General features: G+C 39.6%; 1 protein-coding gene and 1 non-coding gene across 5 annotated transcripts; both read left to right on the top strand.

Moving 5' to 3' along the window:
* Positions 1-976: 976 nt before the first annotated feature.
* Positions 977-18,232, top strand: aspg (asparaginase). 4 transcript variants are annotated; one of them, XM_011490386.3, is made up of 18 exons: positions 977-3,466; positions 5,004-5,130; positions 5,509-5,544; positions 7,022-7,133; positions 7,256-7,381; positions 7,465-7,548; positions 8,299-8,425; positions 8,527-8,639; positions 10,229-10,414; positions 10,487-10,600; positions 10,680-10,799; positions 11,465-11,560; positions 12,252-12,415; positions 15,526-15,612; positions 16,049-16,148; positions 16,224-16,289; positions 16,388-16,444; positions 17,289-18,232. In XM_011490386.3, the coding sequence occupies exons 1-18, from the start codon at positions 3,229-3,231 to the stop codon at positions 17,334-17,336; spliced, it is 2,001 nt and encodes a 666-aa protein (XP_011488688.1). In that variant the 5' UTR covers positions 977-3,228; the 3' UTR covers positions 17,337-18,232. The 4 variants fall into 4 exon arrangements, with proteins under 4 accessions (XP_011488688.1, XP_011488689.1, XP_011488691.1 ...); XM_011490387.3 differs by having other exon boundaries at positions 978-3,466; positions 16,388-16,436; positions 17,287-18,232; XM_011490389.3 differs by lacking the exon at positions 16,388-16,444 and having other exon boundaries at positions 982-3,466.
* Positions 18,233-19,956: 1,724 nt separating this feature from the next.
* Positions 19,957-20,065, top strand: mir203 (microRNA 203). The gene has a single exon (NR_107207.1). It is a non-coding gene; the product is annotated as a microRNA 203 (primary transcript).
* The last annotated feature ends 3,277 nt before the right edge of the window (positions 20,066-23,342 follow it).

The following is a 23,342-nucleotide window of genomic DNA, read 5'->3' as shown; positions in this document are numbered from 1 at the left end:
AATATATCAAAATTAAGTTTTTATTCGACTGTGATGTTATAATATGAATTAATCCGTAAAACGGAAGAATTTTTCCGTTTACATTTTCTTCGAAATCGGCTAATGATTTAGGCTAACCGCGCCCCCTTGTGGTTGTTTAAAACCACGACCGCTGCAGTGCAGTAAGTGCACAAACACTTACACTTTGTGACTTCCAAATGCAAATGTTAGGGATCTGCAAAATGAGGCACCACTGTGGCTCTCTGGGTAAAAAGAAAATGGTAGTAATTTTAAAAAGTAGTTGTTACTTAGCACAGATGTCATTTTAGTTATGGATATGAATTTATGACTGGGGGTCCCAGAGTTGCCGGAGCCAGTCCCAGCTGTTGTTGGGAGAGGGCAAGGTACACCCTGAACAGGTCGCAGGCCAGGGCACCCCTTAATTTGTCCGATGTGACTGGAGCATAGTTGTCAATGTCTGTCAACAGATGAAAGGAGTGCTTGCCAATTTCGTCTGTGTGCCAACATACTAGCAAAGCATTGTGGAATTTGTAGTATTAGCAGTACAGTATATACCGCAGGCCAGCTCTAATGTTCATTTGATATGATCTCGCGGGCCAACTATAAATATACTTGGGGCCTGAGTTTGACACGTGCATTAGAGTAACCAATTACGCAGCATGCTTTTGAACTAAAAATCTATGCATTCACAAGGAGAACATGCAAACTCCTCACAGAAAAATGTCCCTTTTGAATTGTGTGGTGTAAGGATTTCATTAGAAAACATTTGCTGTTGCAGGATAATCATACAGAATGTTGCACAGGGTGCTTAAAGTAAACAATTTTATATTCAGAAAAAAAAGTACATTTTCTCTTTATATTTCAGTCTTGAATAGTGACAAAAATAATATGCAGAACACATACGATTATCAATGATAACAACAAACAACAAAAAATCTCGGATCAAAATCCATTGATATTTTAAACAATGCATTTTAATACAACATAATATAATGCTCAATTTAATAGTCTCACTCATTTTAAAAAACTCTTTATGACATATTTGTGTACATATTTCATTGCAGTCTTGCCACACATCATATTAACTTCATCATATTAAAAACTAATAGAAGTCATTCCAGAGATCTTGAGGAGAATAAAAGGAAAATGACGTTTGAACAAACTGTACTTGCGTTTGTCTTATTTGACCAGAATGTTTGAATTAGATTGATTTTATATTCAGAACAATCTCCGTACACAGTGCTTATGATGCTGTTTATGAGTTTCTCTTCACAGAGTAAACCACAAGGTATAGTGCACCGACTGAAGCTGCTGACAACAATAAAGAAAAAGAAAAAAATCAAGGTGAATATTTATATAAAACATCTGTCTGAACCTTTTTGAAATCTGAGGTACAACTGGTAGTTCCTCAACATAAATGTCATTCAAATTGTGCAAACAGATGAATCCTGCATAGCACAGCTGTGTTGTTCCCTTTTCCCTTTCACATTTACAAACTCTGTTGTTGTATTGATTCATCTACGAGGAGCAGAAGTACTCTGTTCCCTGTAATGATCACACTGATCAACGGACCCTTGACTGTAAATATCATTTTATCATTGTTTCAGATTCCAGATTCCACAAATAATACTAGAGCATTTCAACATTAAGCTTTTAATTCATAATTATGAATAAATGTTTGTGGGATTTAAATGGAGTTTAAACGAAATCCAACTTTTTCTCATATTTTATCATCTAAGTTCAGACAGGAAATTCGTGAATTAAAATATCTGGTATTTAGGAAAATTTAGGACCATTTTTTTGTTGAGGCACCTTTCAGACTGATTCAAAAATTTTGTCACTATTCCAGAGTTCATATCAAGCTGTAACTAGATGCAGTTTTATTATTTCACCAGGTAATTAGTGGGTAACCACACTGAAAGTACAAGATCACTGACAACACTATTAAGTTCAGGAGTGTGTTTTCAGGAAAACATCGGCTCAGTAAAAGCGGGACGCTGGGAGAACAGAAGACAGGAGGACAGGGAAGTGGAGTGCCAGGTGGACATGACAACAGCCAAATAAAGGCTGTTTTGAGGACTTGAGTAACTGGATACAACACTATTGCAACCAGCAATCCCTACAGCAACCTTCACTGAGACTCGACAGCAATGATCTTTGAGAAGGTTGGATATAAGCACACTCCACATCAGGAGCGGTGCCCTCCATGGAAACAAAGGTTGGAGACAAATATTTAGGTGCTATGCAGCTCCTGTGTCAGAATCCAAAATACTAAACCATATAAACCCTATGATTTGATGTCTCACATGGATCCTGGAACAATTTAAACTGTTTAACAATAACTGGTCAGCAATAACCTTTATCAGTTCCCTAACAACCTTAGAGGTCCTCTCCAAACCAATGCAACAGTGGTATCTACCAATGAGACTTCCTGTCCCTGTTGGAGGAAAGCAGACAGCTCACAGGGTGGGACATGAAAAAAGAAAAAAAAAACATTTTTTTAAGCTGTTTGCCTGATTTCAGAGGTTTTGACAATAAACAGATGCCATACATATTTACGATGTTATTAAGCATTTTTTTCCTAACAACTTTGTGCTTTTTAGTCTTACTTAAGCCAATGTTTGCTGGACTTGTTTTTTAATGAACTTTTTTAGTTCCAAGTAACAGCAAAACAGTAACTTGTAATTTTAGGATCTTATCTTGTTGACTGAGCAGGGCTGGTAATTTTTTGTAATTAACTTTTTTTGGCTTTTTTATTCGAGGGGGGGGGCAAAATTTCATAATTTCATAAACTGTACATGAGTTAAAACCTTCAATATTTGCAAAGTACGTTTTACAAGATGCAATGCTCATTTCCCCTGTTTTATAGAAAAATAAAACTAAGTTGTATTATTTTGAAATTTTTGATCTGTAGTACAGTTATACATTATAAACACAACAAACTAGCCCTCATAGCTGCAGCCAAGTCCCCGCCCAGATACATGACGTCAGAATTCACGTTGTTTTACGAAATCTCAAGGGCAAAATAGAGTATAAAGAAACAGCGGGATACCGAATATGCCCCATTAAAAACAAATTCACATAATGCCTTTCGTTTCGACCCCCTAGTTTGTTTTTACGTTTGTTCAGGCAGACATAGAAAAAGCGCGGCAGGCGGAGGCAGACCCCTTAAAACTCCACGAGCCGCTTTTAAACTAAAGAAGCAGCGCGCGCCTCCTTCAAGTCATCATGGCGGACTCCAGCTTCAACCTCACATCTCTTGCCCGCGCGCTTTCTCAACCGAATTTGGCCAATGTGTACGATCTTAGCCCCCCGAATCCTCAGCTACGTCCGTGCCGACGGAGGAAGCTGTCCAGCTGCAGCTCGGTGGAGAGAAGCGACTCGGTCACCTCCCCGGGCGTCGGAGAATCCCGGGTCCTGGTTCTCAACACCGGAGGCACCATCGGGATGACGCTGCATGATAACGGTAGTGATGCGATGCCATAAACGAGCGCTTCTCACGTAAATTAATCAACATCCAGCCACAGCTAGCTCTTTCCTGGTGTAGGTTTGTTTTTCACATGCGTGAACAGGACACACGTGGATTTAATCCTCTGTGACAACAACTGGCACGTGGATCTAGAAATAGTCCAGCAGGGAGCTTCCTGATGCCTGACCAAAACATTATTCAGGAAGACAAAAATAGTTCTATGGCTACAAAATGTGGATAATATTAAATAAAAATATGTCCTTTTTTTAAGCAACAGCCTTTGACATTGAACTGTAAGGAAGACGAAAAACAATGCAGGTCATGCTGTTTAATCAATAACTAGATGTTAGCACGTTTACACATATATAACAGATGTAAGATTATTTCAATGTGTTTTTCTGAAGTAGGCCACTCTAATCCTTTGTTTCCACAGTAAATAAGGACATTCTGTGCACAAGCCTGGGAGGGAAGTACTTGGCGTGTTACCTGGAATGAGGAAGGCAGACAGGGAGGCATGTTGGTGGAGCAAAGAAGTTCAGGAGTGTGTTTTAAGGAAAACGTCGGCTCAGTAAGCGTGGGACACTGGGAGAACAGAGGACAGGAGGACAGGGAAGTGGAGTGCCAGCTGGACATAACAACAGCCAAATAAAGGCTGTTTTGAGGACTTGAGTAACTGGATCTGGACAGGTCGGAGTGGAGGAGGAAAAGAGATGGGAAGGATGTGCAGCTGGTTAGGGTATCAGGGACAGAGGTGGAGCACATGGAGACAGATTGTTCGACATTTTGTACTCAGACCCTGTTATAATGATTCAATTAAATTTTATTTGTATAGCCCAAAATCACAACAACAGTCGTCTCGATGGGCTTTGATCATGATCACCCAGAGGTTCTTAGAAAATGTCCTTATTATTCAGATAAGCTAAATCAAAAGATTTTTTCTCATTTTTGTCTATAATCCCATCGGTATTCCACGTGAGTTACTTTAAATCACCTGTTTCTCAGAATTTTGAAGAATAGGACAGAATCTCAATTTATTTTGGTCCCACGTAGTTTTTGATTTTCTGCAAATATGTGGTCTGAAAGTAGTCCTGGCATTTATTTTCCTGTGGACACCAGGATCCATAGAAAAATAAAATATATTTTTTACAACAATCTTTATGTTGTTAATGTAAATGTTTTTTTGTTTTTTTTTATAATGGTAATGGTTCTTAAAAAAAGTCATCATAGCTGTTGCTTATGTGCAAATCACTGTTTTGTGATGGTTTCTGCTGGGATCCACCCAGCCTGATATCCCTCAACTTTAGTAAAATATTACTAAACATATCTTCTATTAAAATATTTTAAAACGTTATAAATGATGTCATTCTAAAAGTTTGTCCGCTCTTGTTTTGTAAGCATGCCATTTCTCACTTACACCTCTAGGGGTCAGTGTAACACTGAGATTCTGTTGAGATGATGCTGAATCCCTTCATAGAAACAAAGCTGTGGAAGGAGTTGTTGAATCATACCTTTCTCTGCTGCTGTTCCCCTACAGTTCTTGCCCCCAAAGCCAATACTCTGGTGCAAAGCCTGCGCAAGCTGCCCATCCTCCACGATGAGCTGTATGCCCAGCAAACCTGCCTGTATGAGTACTATGGATCTGAGAACAGCCTGGTCCTACCGTGAGTTCAGCCCGACAAGACAATCACATTTTAATCGCCAATTCTAGAAACATCCGGCGATAGTAGTCACTTGTGCTTTGATTATTTAAAAAAAAAACATTTAGTATACATGATACATTTGAGTATAAAACAAACAAACTCTTACTTATAAATCCTCTTTAAGAACGTCAACTTAGTTTTGAGTGAAGTAGATAAAATATTTGATCAGAAAGTGCTCGTCTTTTGAATTTGGTTTACTGCATGCTTGTTGTTCACCTTTACCCATTACTCCTAAATACATTTCCATTTAATCAATAAATAACAAAGTTGTTAGCTGTACTTTTGAAATCATAATGCTTAAAGTAAAACCAAACCAAACAGTTTTTGTTGTTTTAACAGGAATTCTCTGCCCCATCCTGACCTGTTGCATCATAGGTGCTGTAAAACCGGAGCCCTGGCATGTGCTCTGCTGTAGAGTAGTTTAATGTGCTTGCTGTCTTAGTAAAAAAACAAAAAAAAAAAATAGGGTGTGTCAATCTGAAAGAGAAATGCATGCCGACGTGGCCCTTGGCAGTTAAAAAATAATGCCGTAAGTTTTTTATATCCCTCATTTTCCGTTTGCGATCCAAACCAACCGGATCGTTTCAAGTGTAAAGAAAATGACTCCTTATTAGCAAAAAGCTAAAGATAATATTCTCTTAAGAGTTCTTCCAGCTGTCCAGAACATACATAAATGTACAAAAAAGTAAACCTCACTTGAAAATTTATTAAAAAAATATTTATTCACTAAAAGTTGTGGTTTATTTAGATTTTTATGTGACTTTTAGTTTTTTTTTCTTATTTCTTCTTTGCACACGCATACACACAAAATATCTATTTATATATATACATACATACATATATACACACGCACACACACACACACACAGAATCCCTTTTTCTTATTATTCTTGGACTTTGAGGCATCTTTCTATAGGTATGCAAATGTGTGGCTTTGCATCACCACCTTGGGCTGCACAGCCACACAGATGATTATTTGGTCATTTGAATGGCATATTCCTGCTTCAAGCTTATCGTCGGCATATGTTCTGGGGTTAAGGCTAATTAGACGGGTGCCTGTAGGACCTCCGGTCGGATGGGCTGGGGCTCGGCCTCTCTTCCCCTGCTGTTCCATTCAGCTCTGAGCTCCATGCTACAAGGCAATGGTAATGTAGGGTGGAGGGGTGGGGGTGGGGGTGTATGTGTCCCACCCTGTTTCTTTAAGGGACAGATTACAAAGACAATCTTTGCGTGGCCGTTGAGCCGGTCACGCTGCCTCCCACAGACTGCTGCAGGCGCAGTTTCATTCCACAAAAACGGGGTATGAATGTAATCTTTGCAGAGCTTCCCTGACTAATATTTGAGAAAACACAGACACTTTTTTTCCTTTAAATTGAAACAAACCTATAAAAGAGGTCAGATGGCCCAGAATAAGGTTCCTCACTTACTGTTTTTACTGAACACAGGAGGAAACATACGGTCTGAACTGCAGTCACAAAGTTCTGTTAGCTGGATCCTCATGACAGCACCTCTCCCTTTTCCACTTCTGAAATTCTTTGTGTGAAACAGGTTTCGGCAGCCTGCTGCTGACACTTCACAAAGTCTCGGTTAAACACCTCTTTAAATAGGATTTTGTCCAACTCTTAAATAAAAAGATGATCCTGTTCTGTTTTTTTTTACACTAATGTCATTAATCAGTCTAATATTTATGATTTTATTATATCTGTGTGATTTGGACTTGATGGCTTTGTAGCTACTAACTTCACTGATTCGTTTATGCAACTTATTTTTCACACGTAGGCTTTTGCAATCATGCAAATGATTATGTGAAAACAGCAATTCACAGATTTAAAGGAACTCTTTTTATTTCCAGGCTGAGTAAATCAAATAAAAGGATAATCTACACCATTATGGAGTACAGCCCTTTGCTGGATTCTTCCAACATGACCACAGACGATTGGGGAAGAATAGGAAAAGACATTGAGGTAATTGTTATATGTGTTCAAATGTTGAGGTTTTGAGCTCTTTTCACACAGAAATAGCAGGAAGTTGGTGTGGCTTGTTGAATAATCCTCGTTCCCTGCTCCCGTTTGTTGCCCGACGGTAGAAAAACTACGAACACTACGATGGATTTGTGATCCTTCACGGCACAGACACCATGGCTTACACAGCCTCTGCCTTGTCCTTCATGTGCGAGCATTTGGGCAAGCCGATTGTTCTCACCGGTTCTCAGGTGAAGGATGTCTCCTTCTGTGGGTAAAACTGACAAAAATCAAAATCAAAAGAATGTAAATTTATAGCTTTTGATTTGTTCAGGTGCCCATTTACGAGCTCAAGAATGACGGCAGAGACAACCTGCTGGGGGCACTACTAATCGCTGGACAGTTTGTCATCCCTGAGGTGAGAATATACAAATCAAACAAGGATAACATTGCTTTCCATTGCTTTCTTTTAGATTTATTTATTTTTTGCGGGGCACGGGCGCTAAGACGGGAAATCTAAGTGATAGTCACACATTGTTGCATTTGTCTGAGCAGGTAAAACGTTGCAAACGGCTTCTTCAGCAACTTGTCGGATGAGATTGCTCACCATTGGCCTCAAAGTTGTTTCGCAAGACTTGAACAGCAGTTACAGAACAGGACGAACATTGAGATCCGCCTGCACAACGTATGCAGCACGAAGGCGATGTCTGACTCTTGAGGCAATGCATGCCAGCAGGAGATAAAGGCTTATCCAGCTCACATCAAGGATGTTGTTCATTTGTTGTCGAAACCAAGCAGTTGTCTTCATAAATGCAGGGACAGAAAGGATTATCTTCCATAAAATAATCATTAGGATTCTCATTTTCTTTGATGCTTTAGACAAGGGTTTTAGAAAAAAGTTTTCTTAACCCATTTAGTTAAGAAGTTTTTGGCCCGTTTGTCAAACTTATTGCAGAGGGGCAAATAAAACACTTGTTTTATTAATGAATGTTCATAAATCTGATTAGCACTTTATGAATTTATTATTCCCAAGTGCTCCCAAGATTTCTTACTGGAATAAAAAAGAAGCAACAAATTTACCTTTTAGTGTTTGATCAAAAAATGTGTTGATTTGATTTTTAAAAAAAAAGGACGTTTTAACCCCTTAATTTACTTTCTTGCCTTGTAGGTGTGCTTATACTTCTACAACAAACTTTACAGAGGAAATCGCGTGACGAAGGTGGATGCTGGGAGCTTTAATGCCTTCTCGTCTCCTAATTTGCCTCCTCTGGCAACTTCTGAAGTGGACATTTCAAGTAATGCAAAGAAAAGACATTTGTGTTCATGCAATTTCATTAAAAGAAAAATAACGAAATAAAAAAGGGTGCTATTATTTTACGCTTCTCTCCTTCTCTAGTCAACTGGGACACAGTATGGAGGGCAAACACCACCGCCAAATTTCAAGTCAGCACTGAGCTAAACCGGAATGTGGGTCTGCTAAGACTTTTCCCAGGAATCACCTCCTCGTCTGTAAGTCTCTTGAAAAACAAATTAGTTAATGGTTGTTAGCTATGGCTTTAGTCACATGCAACCATACAGGGGGTTGACCCGAATGAGTGCTTCAGGTTTTTGGGTTGTCTGGGCCCATGGGGGGTCGTAGAGGAGAGTGCCCGCATCTTGAGGGGAGCACAGGTTCTTCCTGAGGCTAGTACGGCCACCTCAAGGGATGTCATAAAAACGGAACGTACCATTGTCAGGCGTTTGGTAAGTGTATTGTGAAGTATTTGAAAGGATAATGTAAGCACACGTACTTATGACGTATGGGTGAAGCCATCGTACGATGCCTAGTTGTTACTAAAGTGAGTGTACTGACTGTGCACAAACATATCATAACATATCATCTGCACACTCAGGGAGTGCAGATGATATGTCAGGATGCCTACACATGCTACACTCTGATTGTTTGAATCTGTACGAAACGCCTACGTCTCACCTATTTCACCCTTACTCTTACGCGTTGCTTAAGTGTTCACTACAACCTGAAACACGCAGCATGCCTGTAGATAGAAATATGCATGAACATTTTCCCCTTACAGGCTCACAGCGTGGTCTACAATCTTAAAGTTTTGTGCAGGCCACCTGCATGCCCCATACAGGTTTGCCCATTTTTCACCCGTAGACAGCTGTATTCACCCGTAAAGGCAGTTGTGGTTGAGGCGTAAGCTTGATACATAGTTGGGGTTTGAAAGGAGATTATTGCGTCATCATTGCATTGAAAAGGACTTTAATATCTTAATTTTATGGCGCTAATAGACAGTTTTTTTTTGTCAATAAAAAAAAAAAACATGTGCAATAAAAATACAAGAAACTTACATTTGAATACCAATTTACTCTTACTTTCTCATTCATGCAAACTACCATCAAACCCCAGGCCAGAGAAAAATGAGGCGATGTTATGGGCCTTGTCCAATCACCCTGTAAAAAAGGGAGGACTGGCACAGACACCGTCCCATTTAGTTTTTCACCTCCCTCTCCAGAGACTGCTGGGAGAGTTTTTATTGTGTCAATCTGCTCTCGCTGCCCAGCTCCGCCATGACGGCTCTCTAACAGCCTTTAACTGCTTTTACGAGGGGCAGTTTTGATTAGGCACCGGGCTCTCGCCTGTCTTCAATCTGTGCTTAAGGAAAGCTCAATTACAAAGCTGCAGCAGACCCTGTAACGTCTAACCAAAGAATGAAGACAGAAGCTGTCTCTTTTAATGTTGCCTTCTTCGCCGCTGTGTAGCCGCTCAGGACTCGCCATGCAACATCATGCTCGCTAACAGCTTCAGATTAATTGCTCTCTTTTCCGTCGTTTAACTCGTTCCCCATTCTCGTCATATGCGACGGCTAATGATGTGGTATAGGGCGTCCTGGTGCCAGCCCGTCAATCTATAATTGCGAAACTGGTTTCAGGGATGGTTCCAGATGGGCTTTTAGGAGCTTGAATGTCCTTAGGCATGGGAGTGAAATGTGCTGCAGGAAAAATAACACGGAATACAAATTTTTCAATCTGAATCCACACTTTTTCCTGTCAGCCATCAATTTGGGGTTTATAATCTGGAACACGTCTGTATCCAGGTGAGGGCTTTCCTGCAGCCCCCAATGCAGGGCATCGTTCTAGAGACCTACGGAAGCGGAAATGCTCCGGATAATCGTCCCGACCTTCTGGCAGAGTTGAAGGCGGCCACTGATTCTGGCGTCATCATCATTAACTGCACACAGTGTCTGAGGGGGACTGTGTCTGCATCGTACGCCACCGGAAAGGTATATTTTTTTAAGTTTTCTCATTCTAATGTGTAACGTAGGTAGTAATCTGAAAGAGAATTGATCATTCAGGTCCTGATGGAAGCAGGGCTAATAGCAGGTGGAGACATGACTCCAGAGGCTGCTCTGTCCAAACTCTCCTACGTCCTGGCAAAGAAAAACCTTGGTCTTGATGCTAAGAAAAAGGTTGAGTTTTCTTTTTTAATGTTACTTAAAGCTGAGAGGATGGCAGTTTCTTAGGTTTTTTGTTTCTTTCTTTGCACAGTTGATGGCTCAGAATCTCCGAGGAGAAATGAACATTGACCTGGAAGGAGCTAAACTGTGTTTGAGCAACAGCCGCTTCATCCAGGTCATTGCTAAGTCCCTCAGCATCAGCTGTAAGGAGGTGAGTTTCCCCTCGCACCTTCGCCAACAACAGAAATGTTCTGGTTTTACCTTTAGTTAAGATGAACCAAGCCATCAAATCTCTTGAACTTTTTTCACACTCAACAACACGCTAAACACGGGTTCTTGAATGCACGTTGCTCTATTCCGATATAAGAAAGACGTGGTGTCATATATATCCGGCTGCGCACAAACCATCACCACCAAATTCGACTCCCTGATTGGTCAAAGTTCAACTTGGTTAAACTTTCAATGCGCGTTCAATGGCTGGACGTTTTGTACGGAGAGTCTGAAAATTGTTGTAGAAAGCAATAGCAATGCATGAATGTGGAAGCCAGGAACACGCATGTTTAAATGGGCTTTCACTGAAAGTGGCTACTTGAATGCACATCGCTGAGGGCTGTGGGAACATTGCTTTAGAGGTTCAAGCTTTTCCATTCATGACAGAACTCTGCCTGTATCCAATCTTATCAGTTTGCAGAGGCCTCTGACCTTAAAGGGAAAAGTACTGATTAAGAACTAGTGTTATGATACTATTTATCTTGATGAAATGCTGCTTCAAACTTCAGCTTAGTCTTAGAAAAACAAGATGTTAGCACATCATTGTGTGGAAATTGATTTTTGTTAGTTTACTCCTCATATTCTACACCCTGTTTTCATTTGTAGGAGCTGGAAGCGATCCGAGACGCTCTGACTCCTCCACTGACATGTGCGGCTGCAAGAATCGGAGACATCGATGCCTTAGAAGCCCTTAAAGAAATGGTGAGAAACTCTGAATTTTTGGTCTCTACACATTTTTAGGGACTTTAACCATTAACCATTTCATTTCTTCTTCAAACACAGTAATCTTGTTCATACAGCCGACGTTTGTTTTCAACAACCCTCCAAAAGTCAGTATGACGTTTGTGGGGCAATAACATTTAAAAACAAGAGATAAGAATCTGACCTACAGTTTTTTATCTCAGTCTTTTGGGGTTAATGTACGCAGTATAGTGCTCATGCATTTTTGCAGCTTTGGAAAACTACTGGAAGTACACACACACAGCGCTAGAAGAACAAAAAGCCTACAGTAGTTCCAGCTGTTGCCACTAAAGGTTTGGATATTGGGTTTTTGTGGCTCAAAGTCCCTCCAGCTTCCAAGGACAAACTGGGATTTCTATGCTTATATCTACAATAATAAAGTCGCCATCTGTCACCCATTACATTTCCTTCACGTGTCAGTAAATGCTTCTTCAGACCTAAGTCAGGTTTTTGTACACAGCTGTTCTCACTGATATGTGCCCTTCTGTGTTTCCATTACTTTTAATGGATAACAGTGAAAGCAGTACTGCAGCTCACTGATCCTGTTTTGAATTCTGTGGTAGCAAACCGACAAGAATCCCTGTCTAAAGGAAGTAAAGCTTTTTAGTGTCTCAATGTATGACACGCTCGTCTTTTTTGTCTCTCGTCCCAGGGTAGTAATCTGTGCCTGGGTGACTATGATGGCCGTACCCCCCTGCATGTTGCTGCTTGTGAGGGTCACTTCAAAGTGGTACAGTACCTGCTCAGCCACGGAGCCTCTGTCTATGTTAAAGATCGCTATGGAGACACACCCCTGAGCAACGCCGTGCGCTTCAGGTAACGCACTTAAGGCCATTTTTATCAGGCCTTTTAGCCGACGTTTGTGAAGTTGCAGACATTTAAACTCTCTGTTTTTGCTGTCAACAACATTCTGCAATCCTGAGTGGATCCTGAAAACATCTTTTTAATTGCTACTGCAGAGATTTCATTAAATGAGGCGCTGCCAGGCAGGGAATACAGCTCCGCTTAAATGACAAAAAGGGAGCAGAAGCCATCAGAGTGGCTTTGAAACGAGGGGAGCCGCTCATAAAAGCACGGGAAGGCCAGACGATAATTATAAACTAATTAGGCTACTTGTCATCTGACAGTTTAGGCCATGTTTATTTTTATCCACGTTTTTTTTTGTTTGTTTCTCGTTTACTTTGCTTTAAGTCTTCGAGGGAATAGCCACGCTGCACATTTCTGAGTTGGTGCTCTATTGAGCCTGGGGGGTGAAAATGCATGTGTCACAGCTGCGCCAAATGGCTGTTGTCCTAGTTTAACGGTTGACACTGCAAGTGTGGACTTGTTTCCTTTGTGATGGTGGAGGGATGCAGTGGAGCACAAACACCTGTCGTTGCACAATGCTCCCTGCAGCATGCACAGCTCCGCACAGCCACACTCCCCTTCCGATTGGCTTCAATGACGCCGTGAAGCCTAAAAGAAACTGGGATTAGTTTTTAGTTTCAAGCTGCAAGTCCAATGCAGTTTGTTACTAGTACATCCAACTGCAATGCAGCTTGATCCCTATATAAGGAAAGAGAATGAACAGACAGGAAGGGGGAAAAACAGATGTGGGGTGTGTTCTGAACCTGTCCAACCTGCCAGCTCCTAGTTTCACAGATTGTAGATACTACCTCCTTAGTCTTTAAGAAGTGTCCTCCTCGTACTTTCTGATGATCCACACCAGTAATTAACGTTGCGTTAAAAGTAACTTATCTTGCGTACCTCATATATTTACATTTGTCCTCTTGGCTGCTCTCTTGTGACTTTCTTTTGTTGCTTAATAAACACTGTGGCAGTGGTGTGACTACAAGTGACACGTGTTTAGTCACTCCGGAACCTAAAAAAACTTGTTCTGACACGCCAAACAACAGGTACTGCCTCTGTCAATGAAAATCAAGATGTCAAAAGTTAAAAAACCTGATTATGTGCCGGAAAAAACTGACTCGAGTCCACCTCTGACTAATGCTGCTGAACTCAACATCATCTTACAGAAGTTAAGCGATCTCTTAATTGACAAATCTTTCCGTTCCACCAGCCACCAATGCTTTCAAGTTATTTTAAAGGTCGGTGCAAAGTATAAACTAAAAAAAAAAAAAAATCCTATTTTTTTGCCAGATACAGTAACGGCACAATAAAAACAGCAACATGGAAAGCTTTCCTTATGTCCACATGGCATTAATAAGGGCATTTGGATGAACATCACGTCCACAAAACGCACAAAAAACTGTTTCTCTAAAACAGGTTTCTGCCACCTTTAATGCTAAAAGAGCCGTTTGGTCCAAGTTTCTTACAGATCAAAACTCAGCGAGAGCAGCATAGTCCCACCTCACTGTTTAAAAAATACACTTTATTTATGCTTGTGGTACCAATAAGCCTTTGAAATAGTAGTTTTTATATATTTATAATACTTAAATTATAATTGTTTTCTAAAGATAACAACTTCAACTTCATTTACTTTTGACAGCACCACATGCACGTTCCTTTCAAAATAAAATACACATTGTAAGATCCTCCTGCTGCAGCAGATTTACTTGCAATTATAAACTTTTAAGAACTTTGTCTCTAAACAGCAAGAAGACTCAATTGAGCAGCTGAAAATAAGAATACATGCTTTAAGCTTGTTCTAATCAATCAGCTCTGACAATAATTATAATACATTTTATTTGTATAGCGCTTTAAATGGCACTCAAAGACGCTTTACAACAAGTGAGTAAAAAAACTGTCAATAAAAACAAGAGCTAATACAATAAAAAATAAAAATATAGAGATGACGTATTAAAAATTAAAAGCAATTTTAAAAAGATGAGTTTTTAGTGATTTTTTTTTTTTCAATTTTTTTTTTTTTTAAAGATTGGGAAAAACCTTAAATCCTCATTTTGCTCAGTTACCTGACATCTGCATTTTGGAGGACTGATAAAGCACACAAGGCCTCTTAAGTTAGTGTAATGTAACCATTAGTTAAAAAGAAGCTTATTTTACTAATAGAAGATAACATCAGTTTAAAAATCTAAACATAAATGCCAAAAAAAACATATTTATTCAAATTATTAGCATTTTTCTACAGAGCCAAAGAGCCACAATAGGGGGTTGACAGAGCCTGAACATCAGGTTAAATATTCTGAGCACAGTCTAAAATAATGATATAATAATGGGAGACATATGTAGGCAGTTCTGTGACAGCTTTCAGACATTAACCCGACGAGAACTGCAGACACAATGGCTGAGACACTAAAAATCCATGCTGAGATGGAAATCCTCTTTAAAATTAATCCCAAAAAGGAATTATACAATATTATATTTAATTTCAATCTGTGAACATCCTCCACCCACAAAGAAACATTGTTAAAAAGTTTGAAAAATATGCTTAGAATCAAGGGAACTTTTCTGCTTTGGTGCTTTATTGGATCATGTGGGACCAAACTGAATCCCGCTTATGGGAGTCATAAAAGAAACTGGAAATGATGCATTGAGGTGGGAGTCATGATATGGGGCTGTAAAGGTTAAGAGTTTTTTTGTTTTTTTTTTAATAGGAATGTCACAATACAATTTTGTGGATTCAGGTTTGCTGGGTGATACAATGACAGAAAACACACAAAAAACAGCCAAAATATTGTTTTGCTGAATGACTCCCCTAACACCTGGTTAAGATTTTCAAAGTTAACATAAATTATCTTTTTGGGAAATAACTGGCAGAAAAACAGTTTGGAAAACATTAGAATGTTTTTTGTTGCCTAAAAACCTTCTAGTTTTACTTTGTTCTGAGTCTCCTTTTGGAGAAAACTGCCAACATTAGGAAAAATGTGTTTGCTTACTCTTTTATTTGTCTAAGAATACATGCAGTTACTGCAAGGTCATGTGATTAACGTGCTGAAGTCCACCTTCCTTCATGCTGCTTCTTGTAGACACAAGGATGTTGTGAAACTGCTGAGGAAGACTGGAGCCCACTTCTCCAGAGACCAGCTGGAGGAGGCAGGAACTGAGCTGTGCAGGTCAGGACGCAAAATAAGAAATGTGAAGTGAAATGTGAGGATATGCACCCGTGTACATATTTCTCAAATATTCTGCCACCCTTGTTGACCCATTCTACATAGCTGACACAGGAACAACCTGTTGCCTCGCTGCTACGCCAACTGTAGGAATGCACCCTTACAACATAGCTTTGAATTCAATCAGTATCTCTCATGCTGAAAAGGTTTAGGACATGCTGACCAGCCCCTCTTGATTATCCGCACAAGAAACCCAACTGGTTTTTGTAAAAGGCGGTTTCAGCAGCACACCTTTTCTGAGGGACAAGTTTAGCCTGTCTTTGCTATCGTAAAGCACGAAAATGTACACAAAACGAGATTTAAACTTGATATTTGATTCCCCCCAATAGTGATTGTTCTAAATTGTATTATTTGTCATGACAATGTGATTCGGTGTCAGCCTGGCAGCCAGTGGCGATCTGGACGGCCTAGAAATCTGGTGCCTTGCCGGAGCTGACCTGAACAGGCCGGGCTATGATGGAAAGATTGCAGTTGAAGTGGTGGGTTTTTGATGCGGACACATTCTGCTTTTTTAAAAACACTTGTGAAAACCTCTTCTTCTCTACCCGTTACAGGCTGAAGCTGTGAACAAAAAAGAAGTGGTGGCGCTTCTGGTCCAGCTTATGAGCAAGAAATCCATGGTAGCAACTCTTTTGCAGATTGGTGTTCATGACCTCAATCTCCCACGATCCCCAGCCATCAGAAGTGCTCTTTAATTAATTTTTTTGTTTATTTTCAGCCAGTAATTGCTGATATTAATGAGATTGATGATGATGATGATGATGATGATGATGAGGTAAACAAAATGCTGTAAAGGAGTTTGCAGTTCACACACTGAGCTTGAGATCTTCTTTGGCATGGCTCCTTTGGCTCTTTCCGTCTGCTTTTCTTGCTCACTCCATTGGGCTGTAGGCTTGGACTGGCTAGTCTTTATTTGCTCTAAAACATTAAAAAAAACATATTAATAAGGCATTTTTGCGAGACGTGAGTTTGCTCAGCAAAAATAAAATAAAAGCTCAGTAAAGGGGAAGTGTGCTTTGGCTGTGGTTGACGATGGGACATGACTTTTATAAGAGATTTAGAAAATCAAGTAAAATTCAACAAAATCACGCATTTATTACAGTTGTAGCAGATTATGATTAGGTAAACACACTCCAAAGAGATTTCTGAATGTTGTTAATAAACAGAAAATTAAAGACGAACAAATTCGATAATCCTTTAAGCTTAGGAAGAATTAGTCAGACCAAAACATAAATCATTTAGTTTTTATCCTTATAAATGAAAGGATTAGCCTTTTTTCTGTTTGTTTTACAAAATCAAACAAATGAAAAAAAGAATTACAGGATTTTTCTCAGGAACATTCTTTAACAGTTAGGCCGCTAGAATATTACTGTGTGACATGCAGGTATCACACACTAAAACATGAATCCATTGTTGGATTCAAAATAACACAAAGCAGATTCATTTCAGCGTTAACAGTCCTTTTAGGAAAATTTGAGCCGATCCTCTTAGAACTAATAATTCCTCAAATCAGAAAAGCTGGATTGTTTTGCATGCTTCCTCTCACACTTGTCCGACAACACAGGAGGCTAAAATGTAATTGCCCTCCATGGTTACTGTCCATCTTTTTCCCCCTTTAGCCAAACGGTGGAGGGATTGAGTTCAACGCCATCCCAACAGGACCGTGATGTGAAGCGCCGGACGTCCGTCTCCCGTTCTGAAACCTGTTGTGTTGGGTTATTTTGTGTGGATACCCATGTGTGTTGTTTAAGTTGACCAGCTTTTCAGCCTTTTTCTGTACACCTGTTCACTGTTGCAACATTACTATTACGGCTTTATCTTTTAGCTTGTAGCTTTTATTTTTCTGTATGCACAAAGAATGCCGATAGAGCATTAAAGGTCAACTTTGAGCGGTTTTATGGCAATACTCAGTACCGTGACTGCTGAAATTGTATTTTGTGACATTGTTCGTGTCTTTTTAAAGCTGTGATGTTTAGACTGACAGGGTGCTTTCCCAGATCGTATTTTTGTACTTATTTTTGTAGTTTTATTGAAAATAAGCTTTAATGATCTTGGATGTTACGCTCAATCACTTCAGTCAAGGAGAATTTTGGATCATAAAGCTGAGGGTTTCACTTCCTGCTGCTCTGCCAGTGCCACAAAAACCTACAGTTGATACGTGTGACCTATCCGGCGGTTTTTCTGGTGAGGACTGTCGAGCTGGAAGTGTCACATATTTTGCACTTTGAAACGAAGAGGGGAAGTCCAGACTGTTGCGCGAGACAAATAAAGGTCATAAAACAGATTGTGGGTTCATCTGTCCTACACAAATGTCATTTCATTTTTAATTGTTTTATTTTAAAAAACAGGTTTTTCTGTACATTAATTTTAATAAATTAGGTAGTGCTCAATGTTGTACATAATAAAACACAAAGTTTGTGATAAAGGTTCATGTTAACATGTCAATCCTGCCACTTTATTATGTTACACACCAGCAAAAGTGTTTCAAGGATGTGAATCAGAATTATTTTTTTGTGTCCACAATCTGTAGGAAAAACCACAAATAAATTATTATAAAGAATTATGTCCATGGTTTGCTTTTTTTTTAATTAAAAAAAAAAGGAATGGGAATAGACCTGCAGTACCAGTTTTGAGTTTAACTTTCTCACACCCAAATCAAAGTGTCATTTCATTGATATCCAGTAGAATTTCTCCTGGCTTTTACAGAAATTCCTAAATTTTGTCACTATAACTTCAATTATAACCTTAATATTTTTAGCGTTAAAACAGTATTACTATACCCTCTTGACCACCAGCCATGCAAATTTGTCCTCTGTAGAGGACATTTCTAAACCTGAATGTCCCCCAACCTCTTTTGGTATCTACAGAGGGCATCTGGGGTTTTTCAATGATGGCAAACATGAAGAGATGGGGCTCTGGGAAATGTAGTTTTTAATGAATTTCAAAAATATTTGACTGGATACATTCTTTTTTCTCTGGTAGTCAGTAGGATATAGTTTTTATTTCTCTACACAAAAACAAACAAAAAAACCCACTAAGAAACACAAAAACAGTGAAAAGGTTTGACAGCTATTCATTCAACTGCATCAACACGTTTAACATTTCCATAAACTGAATTGGGTATTTGATTAAATGTCATTAATTATGGTTATACATTGGCTGTGCACACAATAGCAATGTTTAAACTTGACATTTCAACCATTTGTAAACAAATCTGTGAAGTAAACCACTTAGATCTTCTTTGGATGGATATTTCCCATGTACGGTATCTTAAATTTTTTTTTTTATGTTAGCGTTTTGTTAACTGTTGATTTGTGGGTGTATGAGTGATGAACTGCAATAAATATCTTTAAACCAGCTATTAGAAAAGCTTGTGTTACCCTTTTTGGCATTCAGATCTATTAGTTATTTTTTCTTACATACAACTAGACCTACCCCTGTCTCTGCGCCAGATTGACTCAGTCGAGTGTTTTAAAGCTCAAGTTACGACGTTTTTATTTAGAGAGCTTTTAGCTGACTTTTACTTGTGTTCACTTCTGCCTGTTTGTTTACTTCCATGCCTGTTGTTATTGGGTATTGCTACTGATTTTATATTGTTTTAACATTGTGAAGCACTTTGTGAGTCGCTCTCTGTGAAAAGTGCTATGTAAATAAAGATTTACTTACTTACATTTATTTTCCAATTCAACACATGTTTAATACTATATATCTACTATTCTTTGATGGGTGTGCTGTAGGAAATGCAAACATAACACAAGTTCTACTGTATCTGTGACTTACAGATAAATCACAGAAACTCATTCAGCAGAGATGCCACAAAATTCCACCTGTGCATGTGACTTCTTTGCCTGTAGCTGTGGCATATCTTTCTCTTGAAGGTGTCTGCCCCGTCCTGCTTCTCGGTGGAGGAACCCAGCTCATCCGGTTGAACCAGCAGGGGCCTCATTCTTTCTTGAATGGGAGGCTTGTAGGAACCTAACCCCAAGATGGTATAAAAGGAGCGCTTACCTCCACAGTCACTCAGACTGGGCAAGGATGAGACCAAGGAGCAGTACTCAAAGGAAAAGAAGAAGCCTCTCGATGTAAGGCCTGGAACAGAGACGCTTTTGACTGAAGTTTGTCTTTGGATTTCATGTTGTTCTGTTGTGGTCTGGTTTGGATGTAGCAAATCAAAGTGCTCTTGTTTCAACAGACAGATTTTCTCAAACTAACTTTGCTGCTTTGTCTTTTTTTGTTTTCTTTTCTCAAGTGGACTCAGCAGTCTTGAAGAGCGACCTCACGCTGAGGAAATGTGTTGTCATTCTGATTAAGTGGTTCTCAACAGTTCAACAGTTCTTTGAGAAAATTGTGAAATGTTTAGGACCACTTGACCAGTCAGACAAATGCTACCGTCTTTGGAAAATGCTGCCTCTCCCATCAAGCAGGACACCTCCGGTAATCTGGTTCAATCCTGGAACAACAACTTTGTGATTTATACATACTGCCTGGCTTCCCTCTTTTTTTTTTCTTTTGTCATTCTGCCCCCTTGTGTTGCAGTCTTTCTTGCAGTCTTGGGACTTTAGGTGGGTGTAAAAATCTCTAGGATTCAGTCATTTTACTGCAGACACTGTTTTTTTTCACAGCTTTTTATGTATGTTCTCCTTTCCATTGTATTCCTACTATGCAAAGGTACTGATTAAAGCAAGTCAAAAAAGAACATTCTGCTTCTGCCCATTCTGTGGGGGAGGAAAGACGTTGCAGGGACGGGACAGTCGCTGTCCAAAGTGCTGAAAACTACTGCTGTGTTTAAATGGTGAATTCATTCATATAGAGCCATTTTTATCTAATCGGCTAAAACCAAAGTGAATTAGATCTGGAGGGTTCAAACATTTAAACAAACAGGTAAAGCCTTTTTTTTACTTTTAAGGTGGTGTAAAAGTTTTATATTTTATTTTAAAATTTTACATCTTCTAATCTAGACCTAAATATCCAGAGGATTTTGCACATCTTTAGTCAATTTAAACACAAATGGGTGTTTTGAGGGTCTGTGGGAAAATCCAACTTTTATGGGATAATCTGACACAAGAAAAATCCAAAAGCTATTCCTCAAGCAAAAGGCTACTTTATATTATATAAATCATTCATGAAAGCACAGTGTGCCATTTATTCTCCTCCTCTACATTTTAGACAGCCCCCTTTCCTTCCCCTTTTGATCTCCTGCATGCTCCAAGAACCATCAATATTTGCTAAACGTTTCCCACAAAGCCTGTCCATGCACCAGGAGGAGCTGCCAAGGTCTCACAGGCAGAGGATAAGGGATAAGACACAGGAGAAGCATTAATGAGATGCCCAGAGCGATTTGCCTGTACGTGAGCAAGGGCAGCAGATGCAGAGGCGCACAAAGTCTCAGGGGATCCCGTCCTAAGAATTTCATCAGCGGCCAGAGGGGGGGGAGAGACCCCACCCAGACCTCCTGCGGCAGGGAGAGTCTTATAAATCATCTTATGTGTGGATTGAAATTATTTTTCCAAAAGCAGATGATTTTTTTATAAGTCATGAATCATTTTTCAGAGAAATTTTAAGGACATGAATTATTTCTTGCTCTGGTTAGTTGTCAATAAATGATTCTTGTTGGACATGTTTGATCCTTAACATCAGCTTGAAGGGAAACAACAAAACTGCCAAACCTTATTTCTTTAGTAATGGGAGAGGAGGAAATCTAGAGCCCTGATGATGTGATTCACTCTTTCTCAAATGAGTCATTTGTTTGGATGCCATGTAGCAAACAGCCCTCCCTCCTCCAATACACACACACTCATTTAGCTGCAAACTTCCTGATGCCAAACAGGCAACCTGTTTTTAACACACATTGTAAGCCAGACGTGGGCACTGAGGGCCGCATTCCTGCATGTTTTCCAGCATACCCTGCTCTGGCATGTTCTAATTGGCTGGACACACCTGAAGCAGGTAATCAGCCATGAGTAGGGCAAGACTATCTGGAAATCATGCAGACACACCGGCCCTCGAGGCCTGGAATTGCCCACCCCTGTGTAAGCAAACACAACTTGTATGTCAAGATAGCACACAATTATGCTCCTCTGATAACAATTGTGATTAGTTGAACACTTAGTATAATCCTAAACTGCATTTAGAGAACATCATGTTTGAAAAGTCTTGCCTTTTCTAAGCTCCTGACCTGCATGTGCAATAATTATTGTTGGCATGGCCTCAACAAAGAGCCAACAGTCATTGAAGTTAGTGTTGAAAACTTACTGCAGGAAACCACATGCAGACTCAATAAAAGAATAAGGAAACAAACTTAAACTAAAGTAAAACTCCCTAAAACATAATAGAACAGAAATATGGCAAAGCTGACATTTTAAACAGCAGCTGTTAGAGTAAGCTGATGAAAACATGGCTGAGGAAGAGTGAATAACAGAAAATAGTAAATAAGACAAAAGAAAAGATCTGACAAACTGAATAAAAGTTAGGGGTGGCTGTGACGCAGAAAAAGGGCGGTCGACCTCTTTGAAAGATTGCATGTTCGGTTCCTGCTCATGGGTTGAAGTGTCTTTGGACAAGACACTGAACCCAACATTGTTGCTGTTGGTTATAGGTTGTTGCCAGTGTTCGGCAGCGGAGCTGCCATCAGTGTGTGAATGCGTGTATGCGTAGGTGAATGGAACTGTGACGGTAAAGCACCTTAGGCCTTCTAAGGGGGGGGGAAAGCGCTATATACTGTAAGTATGTGCCATTTAGCATTTCCATTTAGGTAACCAAAAGAACAAAAAGCACAAAATGGAACTTAAGAAAATGCAGCCCACCTCTTCAAAAGAGCAGGTTTTCTGCGTTCACAAAAACACATCGGAATGTGTGTGGAGAGGGTGCCTGCAAGAGGAACAGGAATACAGGAACAAAAAAAGTCTGATCAGGTTGCCATATAGGGAAACCTTAGGGAAAAAAAAGAGGCATCCAGTTCTTAAAAAAAAGTAGAAAATTCAAGAACAACCAGGGAAAGAACATCCTGGCATGTCAGGAACTGCAGTCACTGGATAGAGGACTGATCCTTTTGCAAGCGGGTCTTGGATTAGACCAGAGGCAATCCTGAAGTAAATGAAATGAAGCTAAGAACACAAGATCAAATGCAATTTAGTTTGTACTTGACTTTTTTTTTTATATGACAAAATTTAACATTATAGGTGCTCAGTAATTGTTTTGGTTTACTGCTATATCTGCTGCTTTTTAAAAGAAATGGCTATAAGTAAAGCAGATGATACAAATATATTAGTTTTCAAAGAGTATTTTTATTATGAATACCAGTACATTAAATTATGTCAGAGGGGGAGAAAGGATATTTGTTGAATTTTGGGGGCGAACTCGGCACTGGCACCAGAACAGTAATTTCAAAAGCTTAAAAATCTGAGGTCAAACAGAGGTCATTTGAGAGATTTAGAGTCTTGTTAAAATAATGCCAGGTTTGATTAGTTGCATTTTGTCTTCACACATACAAAACATTCACCCATCCAGGTGGTCATCAGTTGAAATAAACACTGGCAAGTGATGAGCGCCCATAAGAATATTCTGGGAGGGGAACCATTAGGTGTTTCTGAAAAAGATTACATTATGTTTTACATGCTCGTGAGTGGAGTGTGTGTGTTTGTGTGTGTGTGAGAGAGAGAGAGAGAGAGACAACG

The sequence above is a fragment of the Oryzias latipes genome, chromosome 22, assembly GCF_002234675.1.
Source record: "Oryzias latipes chromosome 22, ASM223467v1".
Taxonomy (NCBI): Eukaryota; Metazoa; Chordata; class Actinopteri; order Beloniformes; family Adrianichthyidae; genus Oryzias; species Oryzias latipes.
The sequence above is the reverse complement of the archived record's forward strand: the minus strand, read 5'-3'. Positions and strand labels throughout refer to the sequence as shown.